The 27151-nt window shown below is 45.0% G+C and overlaps 2 protein-coding genes across 3 annotated transcripts in view; one reads left to right on the plus strand and one right to left on the minus strand.

Moving 5' to 3' along the window:
• The window catches only part of IGF1R (insulin like growth factor 1 receptor), a 141450-nt gene extending 132331 nt beyond the window's left edge, over positions 1-9119 (plus strand). For both annotated transcript variants that reach the window (XM_088539114.1, XM_088539059.1), the window contains exons 19-21: positions 959-1088; positions 4406-4540; positions 8736-9119. In XM_088539114.1, the coding sequence (XP_088395240.1) occupies positions 959-1088; positions 4406-4540; positions 8736-9102 (632 nt within the window). In that variant the 3' untranslated portion in view covers positions 9103-9119. The remainder of the gene's footprint in view (positions 1-958; positions 1089-4405; positions 4541-8735) is intronic.
• Positions 9120-16622: 7503 nt separating this feature from the next.
• Positions 16623-26852, minus strand: PGPEP1L (pyroglutamyl-peptidase I like). The gene is made up of 5 exons (XM_010221277.2): positions 26733-26852; positions 24952-25004; positions 18472-18588; positions 17770-17996; positions 16623-16852 (listed from the first exon to the last, which is right to left on the minus strand). Exons 1-5 carry the CDS (start codon positions 26764-26766, stop codon positions 16684-16686), a joined length of 600 nt encoding a protein of 199 aa, XP_010219579.2. The 5' UTR covers positions 26767-26852; the 3' UTR covers positions 16623-16683.
• Between the last annotated feature and the right edge of the window lie 299 nt (positions 26853-27151).

A 27151-nucleotide genomic window follows, 5' to 3' on the forward strand; every position in this document is an offset into this window, starting at 1 on the left:
TGTTAATTCCTGTAAGCAATACTGTCTTTTGAAAGAAAATTATTCCATTTTGTGTTGGTTAGCTGAGGAGTAAGATCTTTGGGTTGGCAGAGTGTTCATTTTCTGTAGGTTTGGTGGAAGTTGGTCTAAATCTTCCTCGTTCCAGTTTTCTCACTCCTCCTTCCCCCACACCACTTCACAATTCACTGAACTGCGTGCGGGGCATTTCTTACCTGTAACATGGTTACCCTAAAAGCATTCCTGGAAATGCCCTGTCCTGCTCCCAGTTATAGGCTGGTGTTGAAAAGCCCTTCACGCAGGAACAGTTTGGGAACATCTTGACTGGAACACGCCAACTCGGACTGCTTAGATCACAAAAGAAGAGCTTCATGTTACACTGTCCTCTGCTCATTGCATATCTGTTTCTTATCTGCATTAAGTTTTTAAAGAATTTTTCACACCAGGGTTAAGTCACCCTGGTGTGTGGGAGTGACGGAGTAGCTGCACAGATGGGTGTTTTTAGTCAAACTTGTTGATGGTGTCAGTGTCCCTAACAGACAAGGAGCAGGAAAGATCAGTGGTCACTCAGGCAAGCTGTAGACTGGTAGTAACAATGGTGAAAGTTGCTTAGACTGGAGGGATTTTGTGGGTGTGTGTTTTTTTTTTTTTTTTTTTGATTTGATTTGTGATTGATTTGGGGTTTTTTGGATTTGGATTTTTGATTTAAATCATTCAGACTTGCCTGGACTCGGTCCTGACCCATAGAAGTCAGTGGTAAAAAACTCCTTTGGTTTTGCTGCTCAGGAGCCTGAGCAGCCCTCAGTAGACAGGGGAAGTGCCTGCAAAGGAAAGTGCCATGGTAACAGATTGCAGATTCTTTACCTCAAACTGTGATTCTCTGCGGGTTACAGTAGCACGTAGTAATGAAAATATTTGTTGCTTTGTCATACGAACTCACAGAATTTGTACCTTCTTCTAGATTTTGGCATGACGAGAGATATCTACGAGACAGATTATTATCGTAAAGGAGGGAAAGGTTTGTTACCTGTCCGCTGGATGTCCCCAGAATCACTGAAAGACGGAGTCTTCACAACGCACTCCGATGTCTGGTAACAAAAATGGGCTGTGAAAAGCTGTTTTAGCCCTTCTTTCTAGCCTCTTTTCTTGTTTAAATGGACTTAATATACAGCTTCTGTCTCTTCAAGGGTAGCTCTCTCCTTCTGCTGTGAGGGACTCCCCTTTGTATCATGGTCCTATTGCAAAATCAAGAATTTGTGAGGTTAAATTCTGCTCTCAGAGACCAAGTCTGGAGTGGATTTCCAAAACCGGAGGTAGAGGCATATTTCCTGCTGGGGTTTATAAAATCAGTTGTGCAGTGAAAAACATCACCTTTACCTGGAAGAGCAAGCGGTCGTTTTTCCAATTGCCTCCTTCAGGAAAAGTATTAAAAGTTGCCAAGAATATGAAAAGGCTCCTGGTGCTGACCTGACCTTCTATCACAACCTCTGTGAAAATAATTCTACTTTTCCCCACACAGTTGGTGTACATGAGCAAGCTTCTCCTTAGCGTTCTCCTGTGTATGTATTCCTTGTATGCAACAAAATGCAAAAATGCCTTTTTGTTTAAAAGCAGATGGCATGATTGCACTATCTGAAGTTATTAATAGAGGTGTTCAGGAAATTTCAAAATATACTTAAAAGAAACAATACTCTGGAACATTTCCCCCTGACCCCAGCTTGCAGATAGGGAGAGCTTGGCAGGAGATGAACATTTACTGGCAAAACCTCTGCTCTGTCTTTTATGGTTTCTCTGCCTTCCTAACAAGATGTTTTTACTGCTGATATGTTACAGAATTGGCAGCTGATTGCCTCCAAATGTCTAGAAGTCAGTAGGAATTGTATTTTAGTAGTAAACTGTATTTTCTTTAAACATTTTGATGTTTTTGGAGTCAGCAGACTGTATTCTATAGCACCAGCTTTGAGTGAAAGGGTTGCAACGGAAATTCTGTAACTAACAAAAAAGCAAAACATCAGAATATTACTTACTGAATTATGTTCATGACCTCTAACTTCTTACGTATCCATAAGTATGTACCCAGGGTTTGTAATGGCTTCACAAAGAGGACAAAAATTTGAAGCAAATTCCCCAGAAAAATTCCCGCGTTTAGACTTGAAAGATAAAGTTGGAAACCTTCGAGAGGTAGGAGAGAGAGAGGAGAAAGATGTGAAATGTTCTTACTTTAAGGCTAGAGAGAAGAGGGGGTGAAAAAAATAAAAGGTGCCTTTTGGAAGTGGTCTTAGGGATGGCCTGTCAGCTAATGGCAAGAAGCTCCTTTGTTTTCCGAAATTTTGCTCACGTAGACGCACTGTCTGCCCTATGAAAAGCTGTTTTGACACGGTGAATGTGCTGTCTGTGTCCACCACGTAGCGCCCGGCCTGCCCTGTGCTCCCCAGCCATAGACTCGGGGATTTCAATCCGAGCTCCACCTCTGTCGTGAAATAATGATGAGCTCCGTGGGCTGCTCGTGGCTGAGATGATAACGCCGGTCTACTTTGCACCAACCCATAGACCAACCGTGTGCTGTACATTGAAGGGCCTCGTGCCAGGAAAAATCACCTGCTTTCCTGGCATGGGTTCGGGTTTTGAAGTTGCATCGTGAACACCACTCTGTTTGGCTCCTTTGGGACAATTGATGTTTTTTTCATACTATAAAAAAGAATATTGAGATCATTTTTCCTGCCTTTTTGGTGGGATATTGTGACATCTGGTTTCATGTTCTTAGACATCGTTTTTAGAAGCCAAAATGTTAAAAAACTGTGCAAATGGTCAGAGTCCAAGATTTATAAGCTGTAAGGTGAAGTGGCAAACTGCAAAAGAGCGTCTGGAGCTTTGGAAGGGTGGAGCTTTATTTTGGTAATTCTTTCTTTTATTGCTCTTCAGACAGAAGAATGAGGTAATTAAACAGGACTGTTTTTTGTTGTAGTTAGGAAGGAGAATATTTTAAAGCGAATGTAATACTGTTCTGTGTTACAGTCAGCCTTCAGCATCTTCAGCTGTGTTTTTCAGAGCTGGTAGTTGCCTCCACGGAGCCCCGTGAGTTCATTTGCTCCGATGCTGTGGCTGGGAGGTGCAGCAGACTCGCTCTCCCTATCCCTGCCGCGATCAAAGTGGCTTCAAAGGCACCCAAATGTGGAGCCGACCCTGCCCCGAAACACAAACAATTGCGAGTCTGTTTGTGGCTTCTGGCTTCAGCTGCAAACCCTTTCAGATATAGTGGATAAACGAAAGATAAAACCACTCCGCCATAACCACCTAATAATACTGGACTCCTGTTTCCACAACAATACCCTATTGATGCCACACGGCTTTCTCCAGGCCTGACTCAGCGTTTTTGCTGCAGAAATCAGGACCGTGTCTAGATTTTCTTTCGCTGCGCAGCAGCTTAGAAGTAGATGATCCCTCATTGTGGGGAGGACAATTTCAGCCTTGTCTGTTCACTCAACTAGTTTTAAATTGGGATTGATATGTTTAGAAAGGGTCAAAAATTATGTTTTCAAAAATTACATTGACAACAACACAGTTATGTAAATTTATTTACTTTGCTTTGCCAGTAATCAATTCCTGCTGTTAGAACAACTTTCTTTTTTGGTACAGATAAGGAAAATCTTGGTAGGAAGGAGTTAGCAGCTCTTTCTCAAGAGCCTGGGTACATATGTGTTGCAAAGGGAATAACTGGCTTTCTCCTGAAGGCTGGAATATGTTGCTGCTGATGTAGCAGAGTAGACTCTAGGTATGAGGAGCTGGGCACCGTTCGCGTTTCTCACTTCAGCAGTCAGGTGTCCGGTCAGTCCGGAGCCCTGGGATCCCCCACACTGGAAGTGCAGGGACAGGAGCGCTGTTTTCTCCCCTGCCTTTTTCCCTTTCCCTTCTTCACTAGGGTTCCCAGTTTCCAGTAAACCTAGGTCTGAACTCAAAGCATGGGAAAGGCAACTGAGGTTGGAGCTCATTTTTTCCAGGCAAGCTCCCAGTTTAACTCTGTATAGGAGAATTCTGGTGAGAGCGAGGAGTTCGTGGTGGCTTTTTTACAGCTACACCTTTATAGACCCTGTGTAAGCAACTAACAGTGAACATGATGGTCATGATCATGCTCTGAGCTGTAGATGATGGCATGAAGAAACATCTGCTATTCCTAGTCTTGCTTACGGAGTCAGCAGAGAGGCCCTTCTGAAGGGTCTTTCTGACCTGGGAACCTGTTTCTGGCCCTTGGCTAGCGGTGTTGGCCGTGAGCAGTTGCCTCTGTTAGGAGATGCAGACGCCACCGCCGGTGTGTGCTCTTGGAGCAGCTGGATTTTCTCCTTCTCAGCATCCTCAAAGAACAGGATCTGTAAGGTTGCGTGGCCTTCTAAAGCTCCGCTTTGTTTCGCAGGTCCTTCGGGGTTGTGCTCTGGGAGATCGCGACGTTAGCAGAGCAGCCGTACCAAGGCATGACCAACGAGCAAGTGCTCCGCTTCGTGATGGAGGGAGGCCTGCTGGAAAAGCCGGACAACTGTCCCGACATGCTGTAAGTGTCCAAAGTTATCTCTGATCTCAGCACACAACCGAGTCCCCTTTCTGATGCCCACTTCGATAGCCACTTCTGCCTTATCTGTAACAGGAAGGGTTCTTAAAATGTGAGATGCTGTTTGAACCGACTCTGTCATGCCTAATGTTTTGTGGTAGTGAGATGGGCCATAAAAGAGCTTTGCTTGTGCCCAGGGTCTCACTTTGGGCTGCCTCTCCAATAGGAATGCAGAAGCCTGTCTCTGCGTTCCTAAATAAATTTAGTCTTTCCGTTCCTAAATAAATTTAGTTTTAATTAAAGCTCAGAAGTGGCACTTATTTCAATAAAAATCTTTGTGCCTAAATTTTGCCTCTTCTGCTTAAAATAGTTCTGTTGAGTGTAAAGGCAAAAAAGCTTAGGCTGAGCTTGAAATACTCTGTGCATAAACTCCCTGGAATTCAGCTTTCTAGTCGAGTGTACAGAGAAGTGAATATATCAGTCTTTTGTCAGCTTTGGATCTGCTCTTTCAGTCACAGAGCTCACTACATGGACATAAATACATCTCCCCGGCCTATTTTTCGTTGCTGTGAGCAGAGACGTTTGCAGGGAAGCCTTTGTCCAGCGCCGGTATCAGCATTCCGCAAAGCCCTTCGCTCGTGGAGAGCCCGCGCTGCAGCGGGCTGCAGTTTTTAGCGTTGCATTGCTGAAATACTTGTGCTGCCTTTTGTGTGCAGCAGTTCGCCTTGTTCAGGTTTCAGTACTTTGATACACTTCCCAAACCGGCTTTTGGGAAGGAAATACTGCGTCTTGCAGTTATTGAAATTAGTTGGAGGCCCCCAGAAGGGATACAATCACTTAAGGGCTTCAGCTGCCTGGGATTCTTAGGAAAAGAGCTTTTTTGGCTGCGGCGCTGGCTCCGGTTTCAGATGACAGGCAGCCTTGTTGTGTTGTTGGAGGGTGGGTGCTGTGTGCAGGGGGAGGTGTAGCTGCCATGCGAGTCCTCCCTCTCGCATTCCTTCCCTTCCCCGATGCCGGGGAGAATTCCTGGCAGTGGGAGCCACGGGAGGTTGTTTAGCAGGGCGAGAGCCGCGTAATGGGGCAGCGGGAAGAGGGGGCAGAGACGGGAGCGAGGAGAGGGCCTGAAGCTGCTCCGCGCCCCAAGTCACTAGGAAGAGACAGCTTGGCAAGAGAGTGAGCGTTAGAAATTCCCTTTAACCTGGAGCATGTGGGTAGGAGGAGAGAGGGAGTCGTGCTCGCAGCGGGGAGCTCCCCGCCTCTCCTCCAAGGTGGTCGTTCCCGGTGCCGCGGGGATCCGCGCGGAGCGGCTAACGGCCGGCAAAGCAAGACATTGCTCCTGGAGCCCGTCTGTGGGGAGGACCCGCTCCGTGTGGCTTCGGGGGAAAAAGGGCTGCCCACACATCACTTATGGCCACCAAGATGGAGTGTGACATCGCCAAGGGGCAGAACTAAAATGTGATTTTGAATTTAGCTTCTGACTGTCTGAATAAGAAGCTGGCCTGCACCCAGAATTTCATTCAAGACAGCGGCCTCCAAATCTCGTTTCTGTAGGCAGAATTTTGTTTATAACAGCTTGCCTTTGTCTAAATGCAAAAAACAACTGTACTGTCCTTAAAAGCTCCTTGTGATTTGCTTTAACACACTTGCAACTTGTTTTGTTGTCTTAGGACAAGCAGACAACCAAGGCTGCAGAAATCCAACCAGCTTGTAGGAATGGCAGGAGGAGCTCTGGGAATAGCCCTTAGCTTCATGCGGGTGCGGGTTTGGCTTTGGGAGAAGCTGTTTGGAGCTGCTCTAGTGTCCGGCTTTCTGCGTGTTCCCACCTCTTTCCCATGATGTGTCCCCTTGGCCCAGGAAGGTGACAACAGCCGCCAGTCTCGGACCTCGGCCCGGCACAGAGACCAGGGCTCCTAACGTTGGGCAGGTTGGAAATACACCCTGGGGAAGAGAGCAGGTAATACCCGGCCATGCAAAATCCCTGGAACAGGGGCAGGAGGTAGAAGCGTGGCTGTGAATAGAAGGATCTTGCTGCACCTGTTGAGGATCTCCTCTTTTTAACCCTGCAGATGATGCTGGAGCAGCCGTACACGCTCCAGTCGCCCTGCAGTGGTTTCCATAAGGGAATCTTGCACCTCTCCTGACCGGAGCTCCAGCTCTGGGTAGACCCAAGCCCTGCTAGCGGTCAGTGGCGTTCCCGTGGATCAGGCACCTGGGATACTTGGAGAACCAGAGGGCTTGTCCAGCAGTTTGGTCGTATCCGAGGCTCATGCAAGGGTGGGTTTTACTGCACCGTTGCCCTGCGCTTCAGAGAAGTGGTAAATCTTTGTGCAGGGACTAAGCACAACGGGGACGGTTTTTCCAGAGCCTCTTCACTCTTAGTGCGGGGCAGCAAGCCTGGGTTCTGTCTGCGCTGCACCCTCGTGGCATCATCCGCGTGGTGTTACAGACAGATGCCTCAATGGGACGGTGCCAGGAGCGGCTGTGCCGATGCTCCGCGCTGCCCGCGGTTTGGCGTCGCTTCCGACAGCGTCCTCAGGTGATGGCGAGCTCTGCTGCAGCCGCTCTGCTCCCCGGGGCCCTTGAGGGCCGTGGAGGCAGGAATTCCATGGTGTTTTTGAAGCAACATCGCCTCCTCCGTGTGCGCTGCAGATGACTACACCATTTATGTGCTGCCGAGGTCTGTTTGCCTTTGCTAAAGGAGCCTCTTGCTACTTTAGAAACCAGAGCCTGGTATGACAGGTCATACCAGCAAGAGGAGAGTAGGAGACGTCCTTTCTCCCCTCTACCAGATCGAGCCTGATGGAAAGTATGAATACACACTAAAATGGAGTGCCGTCTCCATAGTAATTTCCCGTTTTCTATTTTTTTTTAATGCCTCAGTGCAGGGAGCAACTTGATTCTTGCTGTGTTCCCTGAGCAGCGGGTGCATTAGGAGGGCACTGGCGGCTCCCCGATCTGTTGATGCCTTCAGCCTCCTCGGGCTGCCTTGCCACAGCCAGAGACTTGCTCTGTAGAAGCACTGGGGTTGCACGGGCAGCCTGTAAATTCTCCCTTTGGCCACTGCCAGGGTGTTTCTTTTGTTGGTGTAGAAAATGTAAACAAGGTCTTTGAGCCCACCAGGCGAAAAGGGGGCGGAAAAATGCTTTTTTGGGAGCTCTGTAGGGTTTTTAAATCTGGAAAGGCTTAAAAGCAGCATCCCGTGTGCTTGTTGGAGCTGACGTGTGCGTTGCCGCCGGCTGGCGGCACCTCCTTGGCGCTGCCCTTGGGCTCGGGGCGCCGCGGCGGTGCGGGGCGCCGCGGCTGTGCGGGGCGCTGCGGCGGTGCGGGGCGCTGCGTCAGCCGGACGGGAGCAGGACGGGGTGACCGGATCCCCGGGGTATCTGCGTCTCCAGCGTCGCCGCTCGCCCGTGCGCGGAGGAGCAGCGCGTTGGCTCCGTCGCGCCGGGGCAGCGCGCAGCGATGGGCTGTGCCCGCGCGGCGGTGCCCGGGGAGCTCCGCTGGAAACGTGTCCGCCCGTTACCTGAGCTCGGGCGTGCGGCTCGCAGGGGCTCATGGAGCGCACGGGAGCGCGGCCGGCCCTGAGCCCGGAGCCTTGGCTGCCCGGCGGACGTTACCCTTCCCTGCCTACGTTTGCTCCGTTACAGCTACCCCTACCCTTCCTTACTTAAATTTGTTCCATGACTGGTGCTGTATGAACAGAAGACGCCCCTACCCCACCTCTGCAAAGCTCTTTATTACATTGTGTTTTAAAGGTTTAAAGGTCTCATTTTGCTTTGTCGCAAAAACGCTGTTTCCCTATGGTCTGTTTTATTGTTTCGTTTTGTGGTTTTGTCCTGCCGGCGTGGGACGTTGTGCAGAAAGGGTCATGGATGCGTGTGAACAGAGGGTTCCATGCTCTAAAATATTAACGGGTCCCTGGACATAAAATGCAAAGAACATGATTTTAAAGCTGAAAAAGCATCAGAGAATGTTTGGGGAGCAGAGGGAGAGGGCTCAGACTGGAGCTGTAGGAGCAATTCCATGATTGGAAAGAAGGTGGAGATGGGACGTGCGAGGGTCTCGGCCTGTCAAAATTCCATTGCTTGCTCCTGTGTGAGGATGGGGAGATTCCTCCAAAGGCCTGGGCTGGTGGTGGCCGCGTGGGCTCCGCGGGGCTCCGGCGCCCTCGCTGACGGGCTCTGCTGTGTTTCCCGTGCAGGTTTGAGCTGATGCGCATGTGCTGGCAGTACAACCCCAAAATGAGGCCCTCCTTCCTGGAGATCATCGGCAGCATCAAGGACGAGCTGGACCCGGCCTTCAAGGAGGTCTCCTTCTTCTACAGCGAGGAGAACAAGCCCCCCGACACGGAGGAGCTCGACCTGGAGACTGAGAACATGGAGAGCATTCCCTTGGACCCCTCGTCCACCCTGCAACCCAGCGACAAGCACTCAGGACACAAGGCCGAGAACGGCCCCGGCGTGGTGGTGCTCCGGGCCAGCTTCGAGGAGCGGCAGCCCTACGCGCACATGAACGGCGGCCGCAAGAACGAGCGGGCCCTGCCGCTGCCCCAGTCCTCGGCCTGCTGATCCCGCGGGCCCGGAGCGCGCGCCAGGAGCGACAGGAACCTACAATATCTTCACAAGCCTACTGTACCTCAGTGGATCTTCAGAACTGCCATAGCTGCACTTGGGAGAACCCTTTTTTTCAGTAAACAAGTTATCGTTTTTTGTTTTTTTTTTTCTTCTTTTTTTTTCAATATGCAAGCAGATGTTTGTTTCGGAAAAGGACTCCGTTCATGGGGCGCACAGTTGGCCTTCTAAAACTCTGGTGTTAACACTTAATAGCAACAGAAAACTTGAGATCTGATGTTTTTCTCTCTTTCTCTCTCTCCTCTCTCGCTCTCTTCTCTCTCTCCTGTCTCTCGGCTTCGTAATGGGAAACATATCTGCGTGCAAGTTCAACCGTACGGCACTTTTACCAGATCAAAGATATCGCAGGCCAGGTGGCTCCCCAGTACCCTGGCAGGCACCTGCCTAACACTGTAGGTCTTTATAAAAAAAAACAAAAACGAAACAAAAAAAATACAAAAAATACACAAAAAAGCAGAAAAAAAAGATTAAAAAGACTGGATTTTTAATGTCGCTCTTTAATCTTTTTAGGAACACGTAAAAGAATAAAAAAGGGCCATCATTCGTCCAAGGTTGTTACCATTTTCAACGCTGCCAAATTTTGCCAAAAAAAATGAACTCTTTGTTTTTCTTTTTTCTTTTTTTTTTTTGTAGGCGTGGAAGGAGCACAGTAATCAACTGCTCTGTTTAAAAGAGATCCTGACCAATACGTTCGATTCAATCATACACTGGTATTAAAAAAAAAAATCAAATTGTCTAGATCTTTTTTCAAAACTGGACAAAATGTGATTTTTTTTTAAAATTATTATTACTATTTTTTTTTTCTCGTGATGGAGAAGAGAAAAGGGATGGGGTTAAGAAACAGCCCTCCCTCCACCCCTACCCCATTCCTACAAATTCTGGACAAAACTGGCAGTGGGGAGCTAAACAAACACATGCGTTTTGTACAAAAAAAAGTCAAGCGCACGCCAAAAATGAAACATGAAAACCATGCAAATAAGCGGCCGAAATCTCCATCATTGCAGCCTGCCTTCCTTCACAGGCTTGCAAGGAAAAAAAAACACCTAGAAAAAATTATTGAGAAGATTTGAAAACAAAATTTTAATCCGCAGTACCCGGATTCAAGTATATGAGGCTTTGTTGACCTTTTCTCTTTATTATTAAGACTTCTCGAAGGGTCTTGCAGTTCTATGTTAGACCATGGATCATTTGCATACACATTGTCTTTTGTGTCACTTTTATAACTTTTTTACGGTTCAGATACTCATCTATATGTCTGTACAGAAAAAAAAAGCTGCTATTTTTTTTGTTCTTTATCTTTGTGGATTTAATCTATGAAAACCTTCAGGTCTGCCCTCCTTCCCTTCCCTGCCCTCCCACTTCAACAGATTTTCTTATGCTTTGTACTATAGTGTGTAACTTTAACTTCCTCCTTCCCAGTAACTGATACCTTTCATATGATTTGCCATGAACTGTTTAATGCCTTTTGATAAATACATTTCCTCCTTTTTTTTTTCTCTTTTTTTTCTCCTTTTCCCTCCTCCTCCATCAGTTGTTTTACGACATCCTGGCTGTGTGGGCTGCAGGGGTTGCAGGGCCGCCCGCGATGCCTCCTGCCCGGACAGCGTGCGAGTCTGTTACAGTGCAAGGCATGATACAAACTCAGGTCAGAAAAAAGAAAAAAAAAAAAAAAAGGTTAAATATTTAGTACATTCTTGTTCAGTGTTTTTATTCATTGTTGTACGGGGGTCCTCCCCTCCTGCCCTCCCTGCTTGTCTTGGCTGTGGCGCCCACACACGCTCCCCACACACACACACACGTGTATATATATATATGTGTGTGTGTGTGTGTGTGTATATAGAGGGTGTTTTTGGTTTTGAATTTGTCGGATACAGCCAGGCTTTTGGGTCACGGATTTTTGGAGCGGCTCTTTTACCCCTTCCATCCTGTGAACAGGAGCTGCCCCCGGGCTGCCCGTCTCCGTGCGGAGCAGCCGGAGCCGCTTCCCGGCCGGGCTCGGAGGCGGTGACGGTGGCAGCCCTGGAAACCTGCCCAGGCCCCAGCCTGGGGGGCGCCCGTTGGTCGCAGCCCAAACCTGGGCACAAAAGCGAGCGCCGGAGCGTGTGCGCTGGGCGCGGGACCGCGGGGACGCGGCACCGAGGGGTCACTCACCCGGAGTCACTCACAGCATCGAAGCCTTTGCCTAGCACTGATCCAACCAAACGATGGCAGTGACGAGGTGGTTCTGGGATGGAAACGTCTGATCTTTCGAGTAAGAACAAAGAATTACAATATACTGATTGCTCGTTTTGACTGGAGATTAAAGAAGTTTGTAGTGCTTTTTGCTTGTGTAGCGTAGGTCCTATTATCTTCTCTTGCCTCTGTCCCATAGTTATTTTTTCCCTTTTAAAAATGAAAAAAAAGACAAAAAAGTTAATTAAGAAGGTATTCTATGTAGGATTTTTTATTTATTTTTGTGATATCAGTTTAAATCACTGTAGAGATGCCCCATAATAAATTTAAATACTGAGATAAGGGTTTTTGAGTATGACAGGGGGACAGTTTTTGATTTTTTTCAGACATTTATCTACCTCACTCTTATTTTTTTATATGTGTGTATATATATAAAAAAAAATACATCTCACATTTCTCAGCAGCCAATAAATGCCGTTGATACTGGTAACCTCTCACTCCATAAACCACATGCTCTAGGTTCTGGAGGGGAACAGTCACTGCTTGTCACCAAGGGTCACCTCAGAACTTTTGCCCCAGCTCCAAGGCTTTGCCCAGTTTTTTGGTTGAGTTTTTTTCTGTCTTTATTGTAGGAAGAAATCTTAAGAGTCGTTTGGCTCAAGGTGGCCGTTCCTTGAGGAATCGCAAGGGTTTTTAATGGGCTGCACGTCTGGCCTCGCTGACCTGATGCAGGAACTTTGACCTATGAGTATTTGATCAATTTTGTTACAGAAATCAGCTGTTTACGCTGTTTGAAGGTGCAGAAGAATTGTTAGAATGAAGTAAATGATCCTTGTGTTTATCGAGCAGAGCGGGCTAAGTCATTCCTGCCACTTTTTCTCAGATGCCACAAGCACCCAAAGGACATTGGACTGAACCAACACCTCCCAGCAGACACGATTGGATCACACAGCACTAGTGTTGCTTTCTTGACCAAATCAAACAGTGAAAAAGCTGTCGCAGGCTGCCTGGGGAGAATACTACACTGAGTTTACAATTTTAGATCCTTGCTGCTTCTGTTTGATGAGAGCACTGATTGTTTTTTTTTTTTTTTTTTCCAAACTCATATTGGATTGATTTTGTTTTTCTGATGTGCCAGTAAAAATGCAGTTCCTTTTTTTTTTTTTTTTTTTTACCCTGTTCATATGCTTCATAACTGTGGATTCTGATGGACCAGCCATCAAACTGTAACTGCCCTCCGACAGCGTGTAACTGGTTTACAAGCGCACGGTCCTGGCCCGAGCTCGCCATCCACCCGGTGGATAATGTTTCTCTTTTTCCAGTTCTGGCAGCTGTTGGTGCAGGTGTTGGTTGTGGTATCTGAATAATGTGGTGCTTGGCTGCCCCGCGTTGTATGTGGCCCCTTGAACACACAGTGCTGTGGTTAAGTGCTACAGCGCGGCTTTGGGGAGAGCGTTTCTCGCTAACCCCGGAAAATCAAGAATTTATTTTTTTTCCCCAGGTTATTTTTGTTGTCCCATTTTTACCAGCTTCCAGTGACCTTTTGGAGCAGTGACTCTTCCCCTCTCTTGCACATATTGATTACCACAACTGGAGATCCTCAGATCTTTCAGCTGGCTAGGAGGGTTTTGTTAAAACTGTCCAAGTTCTTGGTTTTTATAATTGTATGTAGGTGGTTTAAAAATGCATTAGGAAGAAACACTAACACCGTAGCACCCATCAGGATAAGCATTTCAAAAAGCACTTCAATGGAAGAGCAGTTTTGTGACTAGAAGTAAGCACGTGTGATGACAGTCAGCTCTCCTGGACCAAACCACCTTCATGATACCATTGCGCTCTGTGTTTGCAGTTCAAGCTTAATTCCTTTTTGTTCTGTTCGTTTCCATAGCTTTTATTTTTTGTTGTTGTTGTTGCTGTGTTTTTGTGCATTTTGAATAGCTTTATTCACATGGGTTTTTCATGCAGACTTCCTTTTGACAGTAAATCAAGATGTTTATGCATGTGAACAACTGAGAACTGATGTTGGCTTGATACAGTCATAATATGGTTTGTAATGTTGTTCTTCCCTGAGACCACTGGCTTGTCTGGTATGGAAAATTTATTTAGAACTTTAGCTATGTTTGAATAAAGTTAAAGTAATCCAATTTGTTTATAAATTGAAAACAAAAGCCCACCCAGCCCTGCAAGCAGCATTTTGACAAATGGTACCAAGATGTTTTAATGCAATAGCATACCAAGCTGGCATCGCCACGGGGAGCAGGAAACTCTGGTTTAGCACTCGGGCCCTTGTTCTCGCTGCCTCGCAGTTTACAGCGTTTCCCTGGCGCAGGAGGTGGTTTGGCTGCAAAGGAAGGTGGCTCTTGTGCAAGTACAGCAGTGTGGGATGCTGCTCAGTAGAGCTGCTCTCGTGGGGGCTCCGGGATAAGGGAAGCCCGGGGCAGCCTGGGCTCGTCGCCCGTCTCCGTGCGGGGCCTCTGCCCCCCGGGGCTGGTTCTGAGGGGTGTCCCAGGCCGGGCGCTCGCGCTGCTGCTCCTGTCGCTCTGGAAGAGCGAACGGGAAAGCCCAGGTTGCCCAGGAGGACCCGTCGCCAGACGGAGCCGCTGTCAGGTCGCCTGGGGGCTGCCGGGGGGTGTTGGTACAACCCCAGTCTAAATGAACAACACTCCTGTTGTTGCTCTCTCTCCATACATATATATCTCTATATGTGTGTATATATATATATAACATATATATATATATATATATATATATATAAACCTTTCCATTCTATTAGCACAAGTGACACTTGTTTCCTGGTATTTTGTTTGTCAATGGTGCATTAAATCACTGGGCGACACGACAGTGGGGGAAGGTGCACAGGATCCGCTCCTTACTAAGCAGCGCTCAAAAGCAGAGTTCACAACTTAGCCCGTGCGCAGGCAAGAACAGAGGGATGGCGTGTAGGAAAAACCCCGGTGGCCAGGGGTGCTGAAGATACAGAACGGTGAACGGGAGGGCTTCAAAGGATGCCTCACTTCAGAAAATTGGTATTTAGAGATGAGTAGCGGCCTCTGAAACTAGAAGCAGAGCCAGGTAAAGCAGACTTGAGTGTTTGTGTGAAGACATGTGAAAGCAAAGGACGTGGCAATAGGTATTGACAGGGCACGGGGCTTGGCAGAGGGTAGAGGCAGCGTCCTGAGCTTGGCGACGGGACAGCAGCAGAGCTCAGGTGTCACCTTGCGATGCTGGTACTTGTCAGTGAACCCCCGGGCTCTCCCGCCGGGTGACAAACTCCTGCAGGAGGTTCGTGGTTGCAGGAATCGGTCTCTGCAGTGGGGCGGTGGTGCGACACCTCGGGCTCCGGCTGTTGTGTGTGTGTTTGTGCGTGCTCCCCTCTCTGTGCGCGTTGCGTTGGCTCGTAACCCATTAGCGTTGTCCATAGGGCTTTAAGTCCAGTAGATTACGGGTAGTCAGTTGACGAAGATCTGGTTTACAAGAGCTCATTAATGTTTCATTGCATTTTGTAAGTACATAGAATAATTTTATAAAATGTTTGTAGTTTATAAATGCCTAGGATATAATTTAAGGGCACTTTTCTGTGTCTGTGTGTGGGATGTCTGTGTGTGATCCGTTTTTCCTTCCCTCTTTCTGTGGTGGTACCAGTTTTCCAGCCAGCTTTACAACACGCCAAACAGGGTCGCCAGCGTGTCCGATCCGTGGCTCGTCCCGCGCCGCCCGCCCGAGCTGTGTCCCCGGATCTAGTGGATGGATAGGGAAGTTGGGAGATGTTCTGTATCTTCAGTATCCTGCTCTTCCAGAGCGCTCCGGCCGCGCTGGGGTCGGCGGAGCCGGTCGCTGCCGTCGGGCGCGAGGCTGCGAGTGCCCAACACAGAGTTTCGTGGTCCCTGCCGGCCGCTCCCTGCAGAGCCACCACTGCTTTAACAGGTCGCGTGCGGCCCCTGCACGCACCGACCACCACGTAGAGCTTTGTCGCGATGAACAAAGTAGATCCCTATTTATTTTTATTTAAGAATCCTGAAGATCCCTTCCCCTCCTCTCTCCTCTCCCCCTAAATTTGACTAACGGCATTTTTGAAGGGTTTTGAGGGTTTGGATGCTGTTTAAAAACCAGCTCTTCTGTTTTCTGAACCAGTGAGGTTTGAGGTGAAAGGATTGGCCAGAGTTTGTCTACCTCTGGGACAAAAACAAAACGAGAAAGTGCTAAGGAATGGATGCAGTTGCAAATACAACATTTTCCAAGTTTTCTTGTTTAAATTTTTTAAAAGAAAATTAAACAATAACATGGCCAATTTATTACATGAAAAGACTTGCTGTGTATAAATTATTCCTAAAGAAATTCCTGTGTTTATATTAAAATGAATCAGTAGATAAAAACAATTTCAAAATGTTTTTGTATATTCTGTTGTAAGAATTTATTCCTGTTATTGCGATATACTCGGGATTCTTTACATTATGAAAAAAAGAAACTTTGTCTATTTTGAATGGCTGAAGCTAAGGCTCCTTTAGTTTCTCTTACTCTGCTTTTTTCTAGTAGTTTCAGTACTACATGATTTAAGTTAAATAAAAGAATTCTGTATGCATTTGTCTGCTTCTGACTTTGTTGCTCCTTACGCAAAGCAAAACCAGTTAGAGAACCCCGAGTGAATCTGTTGGTTCCCCCATCCCTGCCCGTCTCCATCCTTCCGGCTGTGTTTAACCGGCAGTCAGTCTTGGAAGGGGTCAGTCCTGCCGTTCCCGTGTGCTGAAATCCGGGCCCGTTTCTGTCTACCGGCACTGACCTTGCGGCTCCCTTTTTGATGGCCCTCTCGAGTCTGGTTTTGCAGCAGGTGTTTCTTTTGAATAAGGTAGGTGTCTTTATTTCTCTCTCAGGTTTGTCTGTTGTCCTCTCTCCTGATGCGATGCCTGAGGAAGGGGCTCTTGTTTCCCTTGGAGAAACAGCAGATGTCCACACTGAGCTGCTGCTGCTGGGCTCCAGGGGCTGTTTTTGAAAAACTCCCGCTGACTTTATCGCACCGGCGGGTGCTCTGCTAGCAGGATCATCCAGGAGGAGGTTTGCTGATGTCCCCTGTGTGCAAACAAGGATTTGCCTTCACCTTCCTCTCACCCGCCTTAGCAGCACAGTCGTGTACTCCTCAATCAAAATTCTCAATCATTTGTTTTATTCTCAAGCTTTTTGCACAAGAAATGTAAACAGTTGTTTGCTTTATGTAGGCAGATTTCAGCAAAAATAACACAGAATATAAATTGCTTATCTAAGTAAGAGTTTCAAATAATCTTCAGAGATGCCTTATTTAAGAGTTAAGGAATTGTATTCTAAAATATTAGTAATTTCTCTAACTGCTCTGTCTTATTCCGTTTCTTTCCCACACTGTTTTAACATTTCTAAGATAATTCTCCATAATGCTTTTCCTAGGAAGTCTGCAGTTACCCATGTGGATAACGGAGGTACGTGGATGAAAGCTGCTCTCCCCTGGCCGTAGTAGAGAGACGTGTAGTAGGTGTAATCACAGATGTACCTGCAGGGACAACAGAACAGCCTCGTTAAGGAACAGGAGACCTGATTACATTTAAATATACTTGAAGCAGCCAAACCAGATTGGTTAAGGAAATTATTAGAAACTTATTTGCTTAGTGAATAAAGGAAATGTCGAAATAAAACAAATTTGAGAATCAAATATTCTTTATCTGATGGTATGGTTTCTCAGACATATGGCCAGGATGAACTAAATACAAAATCTCAGCATATGCAATTTTTTTAGGCTGCTGCAAGGTAAGTTAGAAGAGAAAATTAGTGCAGGCCCCTGGAACTATATCCATGCCATTACAGAGGACAGCTTAAAGGTTTCATGTAGGTTGTTCTATGTGGCTGTTTTTAATTTGGAGACCTAAACCCTGAAACTTAAAGGTTAAGATTAACTGTTTTTTTTAATAGGTATTTTTCTGTCTTGTTTTCTTTTTAAGTGAAAACTAGCTTAAGAGAAAAATGCTTCAGCACCACCAAGCACCTAACGAGATCACAGACATCTTTCCAGAGATGCCTGTAAATGCTCTGTTCTTCCACGTAGGTATTTGTTTTGTATCCCTCCCAGCTGGGAGAAACAGGTAGATTAAAATCTGCTGCTAGTCTGTGCTCCTTTCAGGCTCTCTGGTAGTTCGAGAGTGCTGGAGTTGCTCCTCACAGGGTGTGCTGTGTTGAAACTTGTTTCTTCTGGAATTCACAGATCTATAGAAAAGTATCTACAGGCTGCATTTTTTTCCAAAGAAAGCTTCTTTACATTAAATTTGTCCCAATTTCATGCTTGTGTCCCTCTGAAGATTAACCTTTACAGTGATTTTGGTTGGAGGAGAAAGTCATCGTAAAGATCCTTCAAGGTGAAATAAGCACATTGAATTATTTCTGTTTTTCCCAAGACCCCTGGTATGGAATGTTTACCTTCCTGCATCTCTGGAAAAGATTATCTCAATGCCTTCTACTGAAGTGTTTTTCCAGAGCGTCTTCATGTTAATTGCAGATTCAATCTTTTCTGGACCATCCGGCACGCAGCAGCCACCTTCGGGGTGGAAGCCGCAGGCGTCCCGCTCGCGGTAGCCTTTGTTCCTCCCACACTGCTCCAGGACGATTCCCGGGGCGGAGGAAGCCAGCCCAACGTGAACAGTGAGCTTTTTTTTCCCACCGGAGTGAATAACAGGAAATTAAAAACGAGACCTGCTTTTAAAAACACATAATGCAACAGTGCCGAGCATTAACTGAAATACTTGCTTCAAGGTAGGGAGACTCGCTATAGTTCATACCTAAACAGAACTTTTTAACAACAGGTTATAAATGAGAACAAAATAGTGCTTTTGTTTTTGTTGTGTCTAGTTAGTTCAAGACTTCAGAGCTACAGGATCTTTTTCAATGTTTTTTTTTTTGTTCTGCATGCGAGTTGCTAATAAATGGCACAAGGTTAGAACAGCATGCTAGTTATTGGGTGCTCTGATTTCAATCTGAAACCTTTATCATGGTTTTAGTAGTCACTTGACAGAGCTGTCTTGATGTTTGTCTTGTGCAATACTCTTTTGGAGATCTGTCTAAAGATCCTCTTAATGTTATTCAGAAATTAAGAGGAAAATTTGCCTAACTGTAATTACTCACCAGTGGCTGAAGAGTTGTCCATATTTTGAAGACTTGCTCCTTTGCTTTTTGGTAAACCACCGGCAGCTGCATAATACGGAGATCTATGTTTTTACCAAGACCTTGCTTGGACAGCTCCTATATGAAAGACCAGCATGGGCTTGTCAGAGCACTGGATTTCTCAGACTGTGATAAAGAAACCTGACTTTGATCCGTCTGTGAAAACATATGAAAGAGTGATGTAACGCTGCCTAATCCCATATTTCCCAAACACTGGTCTGCGATGAAATCCAATTGTCTTGTGGTAACTTGCTCTCTTGCTCTCTCTTTTTTTTTAATGAAAGAAAGCAAGATGTGCTAAATACTTTACTCATGTCACTTCCATGTAAGCCATTCTGTTTTCCAAAGAGCTGTTCAGTCTCCAACGCGTGGAATTGGTTTATATATTTCATCCTGCTTAGAGTCGGGTCCATGGAATCATGAGAAAAGAAAAGCAGAATCTCTTAATAAAGCTTCACTCTAAAAACACGTGAGCTTTGATATAGGTAAGAGCTGTTTCTCTGAAAGATCTAGGAGTCAAAGCTGTGCTTTAGAAAAGACACAAATGGGGGAGAATTCACATCAACCGTTAAGATGCATGAGATATTTTGGCTTGACCTGGGACAGGTCGCCTCTGCTGGAGATGATCCTGTCAACATGAAGAAGGTCACATTTAGAATGGATTTAATTTCTTTCTGGTCTAGAACATATTTCTCTAAATAAGGAAATGTCACCTTTTGGGATGAGATTTCTCTATCACATACATATTGCTGAAGTTCCCTAAGTGGCCTTTTCCCAAAGGAGGCAAATTCTGAGGCCAGGACTGAGGTGAGAGAAACAAAGGCATCCTCTAAAGCAAGACACGGGCCAGGCAGGGGGCAGCTCTTCTGGAGAAGTGCCAAGGGCTAACACAGAAATGACCTGAAAATGTTTTGATGCTGGAGGAGGGCTAAGGAACTAGGGTTCTGAGCGGAAAGGCTGCGGCTGCAAAGGCAGGATGCAGAAAGAAGGCAGAGGTTTGGCCCAGAAAAGGTGGATGGGGCATGGCAATCCCTATTGCAGGTAGATGACCAGCCTGCTACCAGAGCAGTGCACAGACAGAGCTCGTGAGGGGAGGGACAGCAAGAAGCCTGCAGCAGGGGCTGTCAGGCTGGGCCCACAAACCTGGAACTTGGTTTTTATGTCTCTGTCTTCCCAAGCTTTTCCTTCTCAGCAGGGATGCCCACGTGGACGGGGCCTGCAGTTCTGTGCTGAGCTAACTGGGAAATTTGCCCTTCAACACTGGCTTCCTATATAAACTGTTCCAATTTTCTTGTCAGCGGAAACATTGATTAGCTGTGCTCAATAAACTATTTGACACAAGCAAGGAAATGATGCCTGCAGGGAAGTAAACAGTCGGGAGAACACTGCCAGCCTTTTCTTCCTCTGGGCCCTGACACTCTCTGAGAGGCCGTTGCATCATCTCGCTCAAGAACGTGTTGCTCAGGCTTGGCTTCCAGAGCAGAGGACCTCAACCCGTTCACAATTAACGCTTGATTTTCTAAAACATCTTTAATTTCAGCATTTAATGAGATTTTTCCTTAACTGTAAGGCTTAGAGGATTGAACTCCAGCTTCCTTGCAGAATGTGGGATCCAAAGGAAGGGCAGCAGAACTGGCAGCCTGTTCTCCGGGGCTCTCTGAATTGCCACAGCCAAGTTCATTTCTGTTATCACTATTTATCAAAGGAGGAGCATCCAGGGACACTCTTTGTGCAGGACAAAAACAGCAGCTTGTCAACAGAAAAGTGCTGAGAATGTATGTTAAAGGAAGGTAAAATTTGCTACGTCCTAAGTAATTCCAACATGTAGTCAATAAAGTGCATTATTTTTGGTGTCTGCAAACCCTAACCATGGACATGTGCCCCACGAGATCTGGCAATAGGCAAATGTGGAAGAAAGAAAAATGTTATTACTTGTCTCAAGCCTCAGCCTTAACCAAAACCGCTTTAGTGTCCCAGATACAAGACTGAAGGTGCATCAGTTGACTGCAATAAAGACAACTGCATCTGGAAACCAAGAGCCAACACTGGTGAGTTTATTCAGTAGATAAGTGGCTGTCTTTTGTAGCTGAAATGGCAAAGGAGATTTTAAAGGTGGACAAAGGTTTTAGAGGACTTTTCCTAATGAGAAAATCAGTTCAAAAGTTATAGTCCTGGTTCATCAGAGTTCTGGCTCATTTTCTGTGTAATTCTCCTTAGAAAAGAGTGATCTGGAAAGAGCAGTTGAGCTCAGGTGCTGTGGTTATGTGTTACACAAAGTATTAACAGTATCTTGAACTTCCAGAAAACTCCAGAAGACTTCAGTCAGTTTGTAAGATTTTGTTGTTGGGAAGGTTGTTGGTTGGTTTTCATGTGTTATTTTTTGAACTTCATTTCAAAACACCTGTGTTGGGTGCAGAAAGAAGAAAAATAAAAGCATCAGTTGAACCAAGCCCCTGCAAGTATGTCTCAAGCAAAGGTTATTTTAAACCCTGCAGATACTTCTAAAAATCTTCGAAAAATGTAGGAAAGTTTCAGAACAGGAAAGGAGGAGCTAAGTGGCAATATGGTCTTGAATCACAGATGAAGAAATTAAAGGGGAGAGACAGGGAGAGATTAAATGACAAATTTCCAAAGACCACAGTGGTAGGATGAAAAATTGCGCCCAGAGATATGATCCTCATCTGACAGCAAATGTAGTTCCCAGAAGCGGTTGGAAATGTGACCTGTTCTTTGCACCTACAGTTTAATTACTATGAATGCTGTCACTCGACTTACATTTATGTCCTATTAAGTGGGGACTTTGACCTTGATCGTAGATTACCCTGATAGGGTATTAAACTACCAAGCACCAGACACTGGTAAACAGCACAAGAGTTTCTGGAGAAGACACAGAAACAGGATCAGATCAAGGGTTATTAGGTGGGTTCATCACTCCGGAATATAAACTAAATAATTCAAAAGATCTGAGATTCTGAGGGTCCCAGGAGGTGCTGAAGTGCTAACACAACACAGGGCCTCACTGTGATCTGAGAGCAAATGCAGAGTAAATATTCTGTGGTGTTTTCCTTTAGAGAGAGAATTCTCTGCAATTCAGGAGTTAAAAGGCGCTGAGAGTGGAGTTTTCGTGCATATTTTAGGAGGGTATTTCAGGTGAATGGAGTTATGAGAACCATAAAAAGCTGAGTGAGACAGGCCTCTGGAAAAGAAGCTGTCCTCCTAGTGCTAGACACTCATGCTGGGCCATGTGAAAGTGCCTACAGAAACTCTGAAGCTTTTACCAGTGACCCCGAGTTGGCAGGTTCACCTGGGCTTTCAGTTCCTCCTGATCATCCTTCTCCCTAAGCTCTCAAGTGGGGCACTTGCTCAGCAATGAGAAACCTATGGATGTGACACTGATGGATGCCTTGTGTGTGAATCATCGTGTGCTGAGATGAGAACTTGGGTTCACGCAAACACAACAGATGCTCTTCACATGCTCTGAATATTTCATTCCCATATCATAAGAGGGGCAATGCAGATCAGTGTGTTGCTATGTGGCATCATGAAGAAATTCAAAGTTTCAGGATAAGAACTCCTTCTATACCAGGAGTAGTCAAAAATATGGAGAATCGTGTTAATGTTTACCATCTGATTCCCTGGAATGTTAGGAAATGGAAATTGATGTATCCACCAAAAAACGACTAGGAATTAAGTTGTGAAAGAAACAGTATCACAGAACCTCTGAGTGCCCCATGAAAAGCACAGAAGGGCTGGATGTGCTGGAATGGGCTGTGCTCTGCCCATTGGATCCATCTCTGATCCTTCCCGCAGCAAGAGGAGGGATTTGGGAAGCCTGCTGACCCCATCAGAGTGCCAGGGGCAGCAGCCACGTGGGAAGCAGCTGACATGAGGGATCCCAGGGGGCAGATCTGCGGAAGGGTGGGCATTGCCCACGAAGCAAAGCCATTGCTCCTGGCCCAAGAAGTCTCCGTTGCCACAAGCGTGGAGGGTGAGACTGTGCTCTGAGGATTAGGGACTGCCAGTGCAGACTGGGCAGGGTTTGGGAGGTTTGGGGTGGGAGGGATGTGCAGGAACATGTTGGGTACTGCTGTTAGAACAGCACCGAGATTGCCTGGTGTCAAGCAGGGTTTTGACGAAAGCCCAGTTCATTTTGAGGTGGTAATTAGTGACATTCTGGATAATGCTACATAAACATTAACTGTTAGTAATCATGTTCAGGAGGACTGCTCTGGCTGTTCAGGCCTTTCTTGATGAAGACTGTGAGTACTCTTTCATGGTCCTCAGAAAAGAGCCTCAGCAGGAGGGGTTTGTGTCACTTCAGTGATCCATGCAGGAACCCCACGCCAAGTGATGATTATTTCCAGATGTAAGTACACAATTTTCGCTGTCTTTTACATAAGCATATAAGGTTCCTGAAGACCATGGGGCTAGTCAAGTGAGCAAGCCTAGTGCAACAATAACATTAGCTTGCTATTTAGCCTATCAAAATTCAAAATACTTTCTGATTTGCAGCCGATTTCACTGAATTGCCTGGATTGACCACCTCTGACAGGGAATGAGAAACCAAAGCAGCATCACCAGCATGAATACAAATGAATTCCATGCCCAGGGTGTCATATCAGAGGGAAATGAATTTGTTCTCCATACACAAGGACTAACATCTGTTTCATTCTGGAATGCTGTAGCCATCGTTACGTAACTTTCTGGCATAGAAAGCACATGACTTTGTTACCAAAAACTCATCTCATCAGTGCACTTTAGCTCCAGGCTGTTTTGCTTGGAGATAAAGAACATGCTTTATTTTCAACCAGAAGAAGATGGTATTGCATCCAAAATTAGAACCAACAGAAATCAGGAGTTAATGAGAAAGAACGTTGTCAACTGACAAATATTTGTGGTTTAGGCACATCTCAAGTTAGAACTGAGATAATTTATGGATCTCCTAGAATGACTGGGGTGCAGAAAGGTATAACAGGAGTATTTTTGTTTCTTGTTAGCCTAGAGGGATAATATTTCTCATGACTTTGAGTGGGAAATAGATTTATTCTTCCAATCCCTGGATTTCACTTGCCATCCCCCACCGAATTACGCTAGGACAGAAAATCTTTATGGGTTGGTGGAGTAGCTATAGCTTTGGTCTTTGGAAAAAATTCCCTGCTCCTTGTTTTTCAAGAGTCTTGGCTTGACTGCACTTTACTTTCAAGTCCAATCTTCTGTAGTTGTCACGAGAATTTGTAGTATAGTTAAGTACTGTAGGGTGAACTCCTTCCTGTCATTACTAATAATTTCTTAAACCGCCTCTTTCATTCCAGTGAAATATTTATAGGCTTTTATCAGCTCCCCTAATAGACCTCAGTCCCCTCAGGTTCTCCATTTCTCGCTTTCCACTTTCACCAATATTCTCTGCTGTTTCTTGCAGATATTGGACCAGTCTTCCAAGCCAGTTTTACTACCTTGAATGTTCCCCAGATTCTTTCAGATTTCATTTTGTACCTTGGAATTCGTAAGAATTTGTATGAAAGATGCTCTCAAGTTAACTGAACTCTTATAAGAGTAACTGAACCAAGGAAATGGCCATTGTGTGTGCTAGGAAGTCTCAGAAATTGTATTGTATGGAACCTGTTTCATTCTTGGCACTCCCATTCTTGAATAATCTATAATTTATGAACCACTTATGGAAGTTTTTGGTCTGGACCAGGAAATGTGGGTTCACACAGACATTAATTTGAAAAATAAACAAAATATTGTAACAGAAAACGTGATGCTGAAAGCCAGATATCCTAATCATGTCTTTGCATCGCCCAGGTGGCTTTCTTCTAATATAGGTATTCAGAAAGTGGGAATTTTCAAGACTATTCCATCCCATACATGTTTGATGTACATGTATATGCATGATTGTAATGAAAGAGTCAAGGTGGAGACAGGGAAATATCTGAATGACCTTGTTTTCTATTTTAACTGTAGACTTCTCTGTCACTTGAAAGTGAAAGGTAAAAGCAAGATATGAAGGCACCTGACATGCTTTATGTGTCCAAGAAGTAGGCAATAAAAACTCTAAAGGCTATGGCTGTACCACACGGAAATCACCATACATAGGCATGATAAAATGAATTGCAATATAGGATGACCAAGTTTTAGAAGACATAATCTCTGGCATATACATTATTTGCAGACACGGCACCCTGAGGGAAAATATCCCCTTAAAAATCAGGAATAATAGTTTGAAAAGTGCTTAAATCACTAAACATTTTACAAATAAAACAATATATTTCATTTCTTAATTTTCTTCCTTCTCCACAATGGGGAATCTGTTCCAAGAGGCACAGTTCTATTTAATGAGACATAAAAAGGTAACTTCCTTGGAGGGAATAGCAAGACAGAAAACAGCTTATATTTGGATTTTAACAAAATTAAACACCTCCCTCCCTTTTTAATGCTTACCTTCACTGCTTCCCAGCTAGAATTCACCAGATATTGTCTAAAGGGACCGAAACCTAAAGACAAAGAAAAGTGCTTTTAACCCATGCTTGCCATGCTGTTGTAGGTTAGGTGCCTGACATGCATGCACACTTGCATATTTGTTCTTAATCATGATATTTTTAGTTACGGAGTTGACCTTTTTAATAGTATTTGGCCTTTTTAGTACTCAGGAGAATGGTATGTCCTTTTTCATACGTATGCAGAACTGTTCCTACAGTCTTTATACAGGTGAATGGCAATTAGTAAATGTATTGGAGACATTAGGACATATAAATAAGGATTTAGGAGTAGGATTATCAGCTATAGACACATGACTGAACTCGTGTTAAAACTACTCTCAGATCACAGTCTGTATCATAGGTTGCTCATTGTTATAGCTAATGAAGATAAAGCATTTTATATTTAATGAAAATGTTCAAAAGAAAAAAAATTCAAAATGAAATACATGCACATTAGTGGTGGCCATAAGAAACCCCTGCTTAGGGTAAAGCTGTTCTGTGAAAAGACTGACATATTTGTAACCACTTGGAGAGGTAACTAGTTGATTATTATTAGGCAGTATATAATAAACTGGGCTCACTGCCAGAACATTTATATTATGAGCAGGTGAAAATATGACAGAAGCATGCTGTGATAATTCCTGTAATAACTTAAAGATGCACCTGTGGGTCCAATGGGACACACTAGTCTAAAACTGTTTGAACAAGTAGATTTCTGCACCTAAATAGCTGTACAAAGGGAGGAAAAAAACTAACAAGGTGCTAATGTATGGTAAATACTGTAGAAGAGAGAGAACGAGGCTGTCAGTCTTTTAAGAGGTTATCAAATATCTCTTGCTCTCTCCTGCTTTCCCATTCGACTGCAGTTATGTTTGGAGAGCAAAGCTCGTTCTGCCCATCTTGGAGCTATTAAAAAAAAGAGGGGGGGGGAAGTTAATTGAAAACAGCAAGATGCAAATCTCTTTGATGTAGCTTCAACCTCATTCCTATGTCCTTGGATGACCCACAGTGGAAAATTATCCAGCAACTCACATGTCAAGATATGTGTAATGATTGCCTTTAGATGAGCCAGTGGCAAGAGGAGGAACAGCGAGTAGCAGCATTCCTTAAGAGTTTTAACCTTTTAAAGATCACAAGTCTCTAGCTGGTGGTTCTGCCACTGTGATTCAGCCTTAGTTTACAGCCAGCAAGAAAAACTCCAAATTTGGTCCCTTGGGCTGCATGTTCAGGCATGTTCTTTTGATATATATAAATTAAATCGTCTAGTGTAGCAGTGATGAGGCAGCATCTCCTGTTTAAATTTCCCTTACCTTGCCATGAAACTGAGACCCTGAAATTTGCCATGTGTTGCTCTAATTCTGGACTCTGACTATGTGACATTGTGATGCGACGTGGTTTTCTTGCTTCAAAGCTCCTTTTGGAGCTATATCTAATACTGGCCTGCACTGCCTTGAGCTACGCGGTTTGGATTGGACAGAACGTCAACAAAGATTAAAACACGGACAGAATGAGCAACAAACCAAACTGGACGGCAATAAAGAGGGCAGAGTGCACTCTCTTTCCTCTGACATGCATCTGATTTTCTTAGGAAGGCAGAGCAGCAAGTTATTTTCCATTTGGAATTGTTGCTGTGACCATTTGCTACTGTGTTTCCCTCCAGGGAACTGTTTATGACAAAGATCATGCATGTGTGCATACCATATCTAGCTAAAAGAAGAAGAAAATGAAAAAGAAAAATCTTACCAGTTACAACCACAGTGTTGGAATCTGAATCCATGAAATCTGTGCTTCAGAATGTAAAGTCTGATCGTCTTTTAGTTCCAAACAACAGCATCGTAGATCATGCATCTGTGGCAAACTGCCTCATTTGAGGCACCCTCTTTTTTTTTCTTCAAGCAACAGTTTGAAGCATCCAAGTTTCTGTTGGACAAAGAAAAAAGTTCTAGAAAACAGAAATGTGTCTGGATTGAAATGACAGGGATGATCTCCGATTCATGCAAGTTTTTCAAAGTGGAAGTTGTAACATGTTTGCATTAAGAATATAAGTCTGACTGAGACTGCCCCAAACTTTTTTTCTTTCTTCATATATGCAATAGCATTTAAGAACAGGAATGGCTTAAAGGAGCTTTGAAAAATATCCAGCAGCTTTCTGGAAAGTTAAT

Source organism: Tinamus guttatus, unplaced genomic scaffold (genome assembly GCF_059628265.1).
Source record: "Tinamus guttatus ecotype Peru unplaced genomic scaffold, ASM5962826v1 Tinamus_guttatus_pri_ptg000004l, whole genome shotgun sequence".
Taxonomy (NCBI): Eukaryota; Metazoa; Chordata; class Aves; order Tinamiformes; family Tinamidae; genus Tinamus; species Tinamus guttatus.